General features: G+C 36.1%; 1 protein-coding gene across 1 annotated transcript; it reads right to left on the reverse strand.

Moving 5' to 3' along the window:
- Positions 1–3,633: 3,633 nt before the first annotated feature.
- Positions 3,634–11,914, reverse strand: LOC108772499 (high affinity choline transporter 1). Its single transcript, XM_018538032.1, has 12 exons — positions 11,737–11,914; positions 9,562–9,669; positions 8,968–9,196; positions 8,424–8,652; positions 7,919–8,156; positions 7,720–7,826; positions 7,547–7,650; positions 7,085–7,215; positions 6,450–6,718; positions 5,772–6,371; positions 4,499–4,698; positions 3,634–3,973 (listed from the first exon to the last, which is right to left on the reverse strand). The coding sequence occupies exons 1-12, from the start codon at positions 11,912–11,914 to the stop codon at positions 3,700–3,702; spliced, it is 2,667 nt and encodes an 888-aa protein (XP_018393534.1). The 3' UTR covers positions 3,634–3,699.
- Positions 11,915–12,123: the final 209 nt, after the last annotated feature.

Here is a 12,123-nt window from a genome sequence, read left to right on the forward strand (position 1 = left end):
TCACGAGTCGATTAAATCTCGAATGCTCGTCTTCTTAAATTTAATAATACTGATGCAGGTATTCGATGTTCGTCTCTCCGCTATTTTACGTAGTGCGCGTCTTACAAAAAAGTGCGTAGAGAGTCTAAAGATGTAATTCGAGTATGAAGTCTCACTCATTTCAAGTAACTACGATTCATCCCTAAGATTTAATGCTCACTTACAATGGAAAAGTGTGAAATTGACGTATGAGAATAACGTTTAGAAACGATATCGAAATGTGTTACTTTTTTTGCATTGCTTCTTGACTTTACCTTTGCATTATTTTCATCAAAATTAAATGAACATTAATTAAACTGCAACTATATATATAAAACGGAAGATTTTGCTAATAACTCGACTGTTTCATCTACAATACTCTACTCCGTTTAAATTAATAGAAATATTATAACGATAAGCAATATTTACATCGCGCATATTGTATTATATTTTCCAACGAGCTATGAAGAAGATATTTTTATTACCTGTAAAGTTCTTTTGCGCGATATAAAAGTGTCCCGCTACTTATACCTGATGATTATCTCTATCATTCGTATTCTCCTCCTACGTATATATTATTGAGCTTGAGGAGGACGTTCCTCACTAATGTAACGTGGATTAATCGCAAAAGAGTAACCTACGTTAGTATCTATACTTGTACAATATATAATTGTGTAATGTGCTATACAATTACTACGGAGCTAGGATATCTCGCATCGGTGGAAAAATATCGTACTTTCTTGTTGGCATATCATAAATTTGCATGTTTACACTCTTTGGACGTTCCATTATCAGCAACGATGTAAGCTGTGCCGATTATGACAGAGCTTGCAGCGTCGCGTTTCTCTCATGACCACATTTATCGGGTCTCATATTTCTTCTTTCTTCCTATAAACCTAAAGTCTTAAACTAAAGAGGAATAGTACAATAAATGCATTTATTTCCGGTACATTCGGCACCATATAAATGTGCGTTGCACGAGACTCACTTCAGCATGACGCCGAGCTATGTAATATCAGAGGCAAGAGAAATGGGAAGTATACTTTCTGTAGATTCAAAAGACACATGAATATATTGAAGTGCCTTCAGTTTTGTAAACATAAAATATAAATGTTTCAATTCACATCAGAAATACATAATTTATCAGAGCAATATATTTAAAGACCATGCATGGTCTTCGTTAGAATTGTTTTGCTAATTATACAGTTGACTAAGACACTCGAATCGTGTTGTCATTATTTGGAATTATTTTACAGAACGCTCCAAATTTTATAATCCTTCCTTTGTCTTTGATCAAAAAGATTTTTTTATCAAGTTTCTATTGATTAAGGTTTTTGTTCGCGGGCTTATATATGTCGTAAGAAAATCGTTTGAATTTTTATCCCAATTCTCTCGTCTTCGACATCGTAAAATTTAAGATATTCTAATACATTTTGCATGTCTATCCTTAAGGTATTATTATTTTATTACTAGTAATTAATTGGGTCATATGAAAAATCTAAAATTGTTATAAATGTGCATCAAAATCCTTCTCAATTGTATGTATGTATATGTACATTAAGTATATACGTATGTGTATGTGTGTGTGTGTGTGTGTGTGTGTGTGTGTGTGTGTGTGTGTGTGTTTACAAAAAGATATAATATTTAATACTAATTATATGAAAAAGTCAGGCCTCTTGGTTTCTTAATAAAACAAGAGAATGCCTGCCGTTAGCTTCGTCTTATTTTAAGTACAAGTGGAATGTTGCGAAATAGAAGACCTTCTGACTCTCTGCGATTTACAAAAATTGATTACATTATCTACAAATTATTGGTTCCATACATAGTTATCAGTCTGAAGATTGGTAAGTGGATCTTATGACTATCCTAAACGCTGTTCCATAATTTCACATTTTATATATAGTATACAAATGCCTAATTGTTCAAGTATTTTTGGACACGATTAAAGTAGCGTAACAAGAAATTACTTGTTCGTGAAAAAGAAACGGGTTTAGTTATAGTGTAGATAATGCTTTTGTATATAAAAAATACAATAAACACCACAAGACACGCTCAACAAATAACAAGATAAACATACATATAACGGTATGTACAAATATAATATAAAAATTAAATCAATTAAAAAACCAATTAAAGAAAATTTATTTTCAAGAATATAAAATTATAATTACATCAATTAAAGTTTTAACAATTCGTTGTGTAATTCTACTTAAATGCAACAAAAAGTTTCACACATTTCTTTATCCAAAAGTTATGCAGTAGAAACAAGTGAATGAAGGATGTATAATATATACACGTTCGCATAAAAAATTAACTTCATTACATTTCTGTTCCTAAAAAATCGATTAGCTTCATACCGATAAACATTGTTATATATCATTCAATTCTGATATCAATTCTAACTTGCTTTTACAAAGTAACTTCCATAAGATTTTAAAATATTTCCTTCATCAACTTTATTTTTCATGAATAATATTGATAAATGTTATTCAAACCAATCGAAATAAAAACAGAACGGAATGCGATAACATAGCAGTAACGGAGATCATAGCACACAAATTATCACAAGTATATAAGCGTGTAATTCACGTTGTTTCTAGTTCATAATACAAAACGCTCAGTATAAATTCTATTAACTAACGAGCCGGCACATACTGACATTTCATCGATTGAGAAACTTCAATCTCTCAATATACACATATATATCTCTCTTTTCTGTATATGTAAATTTGTGACAGTTCTAGATAGAATTCATCGTACAACAAACAGAATTATATGATTGAGTATACCAAGAGAGTGACGGGGCGGGTCTTATGATTGTCCTTATTGTTTCGTGTTCTCCAAGTATGCCTTAGAACAGGGACGTAACAGTGGAATAGCTGATGCAAGAGATTTGTTTTATATATGACAAACACAATGTTGCAAACAAAGTTATACGCAGTATGTTCTTAATTCGAGAGTATTCAGTTCATTTTTTTAACGGTCACCTGGATGTTTTTTACATTCTAATTAAAACTGTTAATAACGTATTGCATATTATTAATTATTTATTGATATTTTAAAATACTGTGAATATATACTTACAATTTTCTGAAACAGATTAAGTAGAAACTTAACAAACGTGTTAAATAGTTTACTATGTCAGTAAAAAATAAAAATTCTAAAAATAAAAATGACCATAAAGTTCTTTATTGAAAATATATATCTGCAATAAAGAACTTTATGTTCATTTTTATTTTTAGAATTTTTATTTTTTACTGACATAGTAAACTATTTAACACGTTTGTTTAATAACTATTGTTTGTTATTAAAAAAGAAAAAGCATGTGTCCAAAAGAAAGAAAATAATATTTAACAATTGACATTTTCTCGTTGCTAAGTATAAAAATACTCCAAGTGACTATTTTCGGATTAATCAAAGTAGCCATCGTTGTTCTATTTAGTTCTATATGTATATTCTATATTCTATTCGTTTCCTATTCAGGAAAACATTTTTCAATGCATTTTTTATGCAAAATCTTGTGCTTTTAATTTTGGTTTCTACTTCTTGTCTAAAAAAGATGTATAAGTTGATGAAAAAATGAAAAAAACTACGAAACAACCTTTTGCACCAGCTGATTTCGACTTTATAAAGTCCTTAAGTATTCGGTTCTGGAGATCCTATTAATTACGGAATCCCGTTTTAGAACCTGCTGACGGCTTCATCATCGGTGACGAAATAATTAGAGCTTTTCGCGGCGGAACTGTACATGCTGAAGGTGGGGCTGACAATCAGGCTGCTCGTGTTGCTGAACTCCGTTTCGTTCGTCATCGACGAGTGCCTACCGATTGTGGCCAGGCGCTTGTCCTTCCTTGCTAATGTCATACGGCAATCATCCGGCCTTAGTGGCATCGATGGATAATTCGGCTGTCTAGCGAGCGTTGTCAACGCCACTCGGTCGCCCGTGTCATTGAAGCTGCGCAAACGTTTAAAAAATATAACCGGAGAGAGAGTTCAATGATCGGATGTTTTACAGCGAATATTAAACTCTCTTTTAAGAGAATTCATTAAAAGATATTATTTTCCACAGCACTCTATTATATCTATATCTATTATAAAGAATTATAATATTTTCATTTAATTTTATATTCTATACGTAATTATCGTTATACCATGATGTTATTCTTTTTCATTTATTGATGTCAATCTTATGAAATCACTGAAAAGAAAAGAGGTTTTTAGAGAATATTTTTATTGTAATTTCATCATATAATTATTATATTATGATTTGTTGTTGGCAAAAATAAATTCAGAAATATATTTTTTGAAGTTTGTAAGTTAAGATCAAAAGATTTTGAAATGTTTGTACTTAATTTTTAATAATGCATAGTTTTTTATTTGTAACATAAAGATAGACTTTTGTAAGATAGTGTATGTCGAGAAGAAAAAATTCTAAAATCTTTTTATCTAATTTTCATTCCTCGCGTTTCCTCATAGATACCTGTGATGTCGCACGATGCCCCTCTTTATCTTGCAATGCTCAGGCCCGCTCTGTCCCTCAGTCGCGGTCCCATGGGTTTTGCATGCCTCTACCCCCATCGCCGGCACAGGGGATAGAGAGCCTGGTCCGTACGAGCTGCTGCTTTGTCTTCTGTCCAGAATGTTGACTAGTTCCACCGACGGTGTCGGTGAGAATGTGCTCTGAGGACACGCGGCACAAAATGTCGTCTCATGGGAGCTATGTATGGGAAGCTATGGGAAATCTACTTCAATACATACTCCAAAAGCCACGCCAAGATTGCGAGATCGCACAGGATCTCTCTGAGGACCCTCGATTTTCTCAGGGTCCTCATTCTGCGAGGATCCTCCGGATCTTCGCTACTTTTATTGATGAACAATTGTGCTACTGACAAGTAAACCAAACGTATGCATAAAAATAAATATATGCGTAAAATTCAATTAAGCAATCTAGACAAGCAAATAATAATATTTTTATGTTTTCTGTCAAATGATAATAAAATGTTTCAGAATCATGTAGAGGAAAGGAGGCGGTTATATAATAGATGGGAGAACTGTGAAATATTATGATATCTTGTATAGCTTGCGATACATTTTGGGATGAACATCAAAATTACTTCTTATTGTTAGTCTGTTTTAGACGTTATAACATGGCCACATTGGTCATTAATGTTTACTGCGTTATCGTAAGAGCTATATTTCAGTTTTGTGAAAGCGATTTACCTAAAGAACCTTTTCTTATATTATTAGTATCATTCTATGGTTAACAAACTTATAGCAAAAGCAGTTATGTCACATAAAAATATCTACCGAATTACTTCAATAAAACAAAGTGGTATTCCAATCCCTTCCCTTCCTCTACATTGCATTAGCTAATAAATTCTATATTTCAACGAAAATGGCGATACGCGAAGAAAAACAATAAATTAATAAAATCAGTATTTATCAGCATATTAAAATTAAATGTCATGGAGAGAAGCTACGGATGGGAAATATCAGGAGATATCCAAAATTTCTCAAGGGTATTCTCTCTAAGGACATCACCGGGACTTCGTCATCTCTTTATTGACGAGCAATCGTATCGCTGATAAATAAAAAAATATACACATAAGTAAAACCCAGTACATAGAATTTAATAAACTAACTCATACAAATAACTGAAGATACAAAATAAAATGCGCGTAAAAATGAAACGGTGGCCCGACTTGTCCCGGGCTTTATAAAGACGACGATACGTCGAGGTCGTCATCCCTCACCTGCAGCGATGGTCTCCGTAACGTGCCACCCTCCATACCGACGAGCTTCACACCCTTCACGCTCTTCCTAGGACCTACGCTGGCGGGTGGGTTCTCTTGAGCGTTTAAATTGTACTCCATGTTGCTTCTCTCGACGATGCCGATCCTGTCGTTGTTCCGAGGCTTCTCGTTACTGGGTCCAAGCTCGCAGCCCACTTTGGCGTAAGAAGGGGCACACGGAGTGATCGGCGTCGCCGGGATACCGATCGACCGGGTGGGCGAGAGTACCCCGCCCTGAGGACCGAGGGGACTCCGCAGATTTCTCACTGCGAGAATCTGTTCTCTGCATGCGTCGTTCTGTATCGGTGTGTACACCGGGCTCGCCATGGAGACGTGTCGAGCCGGCGTCGGCATCGCGCTACGTAGATTTTGCAGATTCTGGTTTGCTCGTTGCACAACCGACGTCCCAATGCTCTTTGCCTTCGACAGCTCGGCAAGATCGCTGCTGGTCATCGCGTCATCATCGCCGCGATCGACCGCGTCCTCGTGGCCGCAGGTTCTTTCGTCGTCGTAAACGCACGTGCCGACGCCATCGCAAGAATCTATACCCGATGTTGATTTCTGAAAGAGATCGATCATACGTCATCGATCAACCTGGTACGCCAAACAAACGATACTTAATTTATGATGTATAATTACCGAGGATGAATCCATGAGAGTGGCGCCGGAACTACTCTGCATGACGCCCGGCTCCTTGGACTTCTTGGGAGAGTATATGTTCAATACGTCGCAACACTGTGGAAAGTATCCTTTGCCAAGCAGAGTTCTGGTGAGGAAACTAGTGAAGAGTTGAGTAAAAAGGGCTATTATCATGACGGCAGTGCGGAAGGGAAACTTCTGAGTGCGCGTCTTTGCATCGTAGAACGGATATTCAATTAACGGGAGTATGCCGAGTCCTCTTTCACCACCTGAAAACACACACACATGTTTATGCATTTATACTCATTTACTTATGTTCGAAATTTTTAAATGATATTTTAGACAGTTATATGAAAAGATTGAATTTTTCGATAAGACGAATATATCATAAAAATTTTTTAATTTATAAAAAAAGACATTAAAAATGTTGCAAATACTAAAAAGATTTCATAATCTCTTAAAATGATGGAATAATAAAAATCGAAAATGTATCTAAAATATATAAAAGAAATTACAACATTTCATATACGTTTGAATGATAGAACACAAGAGAAAAATCTTGAGATACTGCACTGTGATAATCTTATTTACATTGTTTGAGTAATTAACTAATAATTAGAAATTATATCACTAACCACCGAGACGCAGGATGATAGCGATAAAATATCCCGCCAAACAGCCGTAAGTATCCACCATAGTAGGCCAATGGATAACGGCTAACAATTGCGGGAACAGAACAACGTAGACGAGATCGGAGCACAAGTACCTTCGAATAAAAACGCGACACATTTTATTTGTACGTTGATCGTTGTTTGTACTTATTAAGTCAATTCAATAAATGACAAACTAATTAATTTTGTGAATAAACACGTGAGAAAATGTAAAAAGACTTGAGATAAAAATATAAAAAGTTGATGTTAAGAAGAAAGTAATCATTAGCTGAGAAAAATATAGGTACAACTCGTATTTTTTAGCAATTATTATTGCGACTTAAAGAGAATTCTTTTTTAAATCCATTGCAATAATTGTCTGAGACTTAGGAGCAAATATAGATACATGTCTGTTGTAAGAAAATGAAGAAGAATATGTTTACTTACGAAAGGTAGTAAACACTGCTAACCGTGAGAGCGACGAGAGTAGACAGTACGGAAACAGCGATTACGGCAATTCTCAAGACCCAGTTTAGCTCACGTTCGGATGCCTGGATAGAAATAGAGGCTTCAATGATGTCAGGTGGTACCATCGGTTAATCGGCGTAAATTACACTTACTTTTGGTCGTATCGTGAGTTTGTAAACATTCCTGGTAAACATAGAACTACTAGCGAGTATACTGGAGTCCGCCGAGGACATTACTGCCGCCGAGATCGCACCGAGACCTTTAACGAGATTGGTACAATTGTATAAAAGTAAATTTGACCAAAGTTCTCTTATGATTAAGGAAGTAATTTTGGAATATACGAAAACCTACCAACAAAAGATACCCATTGAGGCGTGAGATATCGCAGGACCATCGGCATCGCAGCGTTTCCGTCTTCCGTAGCGAACGTTCTATTATAACCCGGTACCGAGGACCAATCGGTGGCACGAGCAACTACCCCGATTAAAGCTGATGGTACTGCGAGTATCAGGCAACCGAACATCGAGGCAATTGATAGAGTCGTTGCAACAGAAGTACTCTTAATACTTAGGATTCGTTGAAAATAACCCTGAAGAAGAAAAAAAATGATCGTTTAAAAGTTTCAGTGATATTAAACCTGATATGCGATGCTAAATTATTACTTTCCTACAAATAAGTAAAATCAATAACAAAGAAGCTTAATTTTTTAATAATTTCCTAACAGCACTTTCTTTTTTATAATAGCATTATAAGATTTTAAGACACAGCAGTTTGTTCTCTTTCGCATTTGTCAACTAAATAATCTTGCAGATGTTTGGTTTGAACTTCTTGTCATCCATTTGAAGGATCAAATTACCTGCCACGGTATACCGCCGAACACCAGCAGCAGCATACCGTCCACCCATTCGCCCATGTCCTCACTCTTCACGTATCCCAGCCAGTCCCTCGAGGTCAAATGATTTTCAAATGATACCGCAGGATGTACTAAGGAGAACGGCGCTGCTATCACTAAACCCAGCAGAATGCACAGCAGTTGCAGGGCGTCGGTGCACGCCACGGAATACAATCCGCCGAAGACTGTGTATCTGAAAATACATTTTGCATTTTTCACCTCGCTCGTGTCTCGCAAGTTACATACAAAGAACGTTTCCCAAGTTCTAGGAATCACGCGAGCTATAAATCGATGGATGAAGATACTCCTTAAAAGATTTTTGAAGAAGGCCTAGAAAGAAAAATGGTTCCGAATTGTGATAAAGTGTGCTTAAGTTAAAGCGGAACTACATTGGAAAACTACAACGTATGTTTTCAATTTCAATTCACAATTGTACAAACAATTCTCAGGACTTTATAGAATTAAACAGCCCTCGCATATCGAGCGTGACCGTTTCTGTTATCCTTACATGGCCGCCAAAAGCGCGGACGCGCAAACGCTGATGTTCGGATCAACGCCTGCGACGACGGCGAGCGAGCTTCCCAGGGCTCTCAGGACGGCGCCGCACCAAAATAAATCACCACACAACGCCGGAAGGAAGAGCAAGCCCCCGATGCCCGCGCCATACCGTTCTTGAAAAGGATCCAGCATCGTCACGTACTCGGCCTTCCTCATAGGGCGCACGAAGAGCAGAGCGCCTACAATATAATTCATTGTTGAATGCGACACTAATTAGTATAAAGACCAAAATGCAATGCTATAGAAAATATGAACAATTAAGGATTCGTTTGCGATTTCGTTATTCAAGAATTAAAGGAACATATCAAGTCGAGAGAAAGTCAAGACTACTTCACTTTGACGTCGTGAAAGTCAAAATAATAATTTTTGGTTACAAAATTTAATGTTTATTGGTGATATTTAAGAATCAAAAGAAAGTCATTTTGATTTTTTGTTGATTTTTGTATGTGTTACTTCAGAACCGGATCTATTTTTGCAATCATTAATCTCTTCCGCTATATTTTCTATTTTATGTATGTTAAATATTTCCACATGTGCGACGTACCGAAAAGCAGGCTAAGGCTATATCCGATGGGTACTTGACACCAGGCTAAACCCCTCGTAAACATGGCCTCAGCGGTTCCATTAACGAAAGCTCCTCCAACCCATGTCGCTGCACGTATATAATGAGTAAAAGCAATATCGTTAAAGTAACTGAAAAAGTATTCATATCTCTTCAATTATTGACTTAAAGCAATACCCTTTTGGGAATATTGTTATCGAGAACAGAAGGAGACGATTTTACAAGAATTAAAGGCTTAGAGATAAAATAACGTAATATATTTTAAGTTTGCGTTGAATTTTGGAGATGACCACTTTTTCACAATCTGCCTAAACGTTATAACATAGCTATATTTTATTTTATTATTACTTTGTTGAGTTTTTGTAAAATCTGCATTTCAGTTTTACAAGTGAATATCTGTTAAGTTGCTTTAACAAAACAAAATAATCCCTTTCTTTTCTTTTTCTGTTGCATTAAATTCTCTTATTCTCATATATCATAACAATTGTCGAGATTTGTTACGCCAAGATAAAGCACGTCATGTCAGCGAATTTTTTTGCGTGTAAGTTACACGCGTATAAATAGCGAAACAAATGCATGGTAAATTATTCCTATCTCGTTGTCCAGTTTATACGAAGAAAGAAATGGAAAGGAAATGGGAAAAATAAACGAATTATTGTTGAGAGAGGAACGGAAGAGAGGAAAGGAGATGTACTTGACATCACGTTTTTGTACGGGTATATATCTCGGAGTGGTCATTATATGGTAATGGAGAATGCAAAGAGATATTTAGAATATTCAGTATAGGGGAGAAATGAGAAAATTTGACACGGTTGAATGAAAGTAAAATACGCATATATAGTCTGTAAAAATAAAATAGATTAAAATAAAACGGTATAATGGCTTTCCACAAACACACAAAATCTCCTCGAAAATTGGAGTTAGATTAAAAATAGCAAAGTCAGAAATATATTCGCGCGAGAAGAGACGAGAAAGAATTTTAAATAAGACAAAACTGACGTGAAGATGCAACCTACACTTCCTTTTACGATGTCACTCCTTACAGTACAAAGTGGTTGACATGTGTCGATATCGGAGAGAAAATAAAATCGAGGCGTGAGCACTCTTTTTACGATATAATTCTGTAAAGTCTGATGGAGGATATAACGAGCTTAGAAAAGAGGCGTTTTGGGCGCGGTAACTACTCATGATAGATTTTATCAGTTCCATGAGTGAGTTCAACGCCTGCAGAGATTGATATTTGTGCAATTTTCCGAAGTATAGAGATTTTCAATTCTCGAAATTAGGAAAATTAATTCACGTATCACTACATGCCTTTTTTTAAACAGTTGTAAAAAAATGACAACGTATTAAATGTCAAGAATTAAGAAAGTGTAAAAGGTAATATCATCCATTGAATTCGGGTGAAGAAAATTTGCCGACCAACCCTTCGAATCAGTGGTGAAGGGACTCATAAATAGTTCAAGGAACACAAGGTCAACAAAAAATCAAAATGACATCAAAATCATTTTATTCTGATGCTTACAGTCAATAAACAGTCAAATTATGTAATAAAAATATCATCATTTTGCCTTTTCCTTGACTTAGTGTGTTCTTTGAAAGAGTTTGCAGGCGTAATTTTTTTTTAAATAATATCCACATATTCCGATATCACATAGATTGATCCTTGACCTCTCTGACTTTTTAAAGTGAGTCGATGCAGGAAATTCGTATAATAGACCTACATTGATTCTAATCAGGGTCACGCGTGACGCGATAAATAGATCTGTTGACGCAAAGTGTCAAAATAAATTTTATTTCAATTATATTATGTGAATGAAGGGATCAACCTCCAAGCAGAACAATAGGTCACAATAAATAACCTAAAATGACATCATCATAAAATAAATCGTGACTAATTTAAAAGTAGCTTTTATATAATAATCATTTTAGAACCGTCTTAATGTCATCATGACTTTTTGTTCAGCTCCGGGTAAGGTCAAGTCCTTGAGTTGAGTTCTTAGGCTTTTCCATAAAAAAGTTTACTTAGAAAAAAATTCTACTGACACGTTGCAGGTTTCGCCGAAGCGACATTTAGATCGAATGCGGTAACGGTAACAAAAACGGTCGAATTAATTTCTTTTCTTCTACATGGTTGAGGTACTCGGGGACAATTACCGATCAGGGTGAAGACACCGAGCAACGGGCCGAGACGTCGGTTCGCTAACATCATGTCAGCCTGGAAGTGGCCCTGCGCGACTTGCCTCCTCTTGAACGCGGCGGCCCATACGCCGACGGCCAGCACCGCGATGTAGAACACGATCACGCCGATTACGCCCGTCACGTACACTCCCATTCTCCTCTTCGCGCCGAGTTCTCGTCCGCTTCCGGATGTGTAAGCTCTGCAACTGAATGATTGATAGTAAAAGTAACGTAACTAGAATCGTCTACAGAGAGTCGCAAAGCGTCGCAAAGTATTGTCTCAGTCATTGACAATGAGAAGAGCGTCTATTCTTGTTGTTTTCTTTCTGATTCTTTCAACGAGATTCGTTTCCCAAGTAAAAC

The sequence above is a fragment of the Cyphomyrmex costatus genome, unplaced genomic scaffold, assembly GCF_001594065.2.
Source record: "Cyphomyrmex costatus isolate MS0001 unplaced genomic scaffold, Ccosl1.0 scaffold192, whole genome shotgun sequence".
In the NCBI taxonomy this organism is placed as follows: domain Eukaryota; kingdom Metazoa; phylum Arthropoda; class Insecta; order Hymenoptera; family Formicidae; genus Cyphomyrmex; species Cyphomyrmex costatus.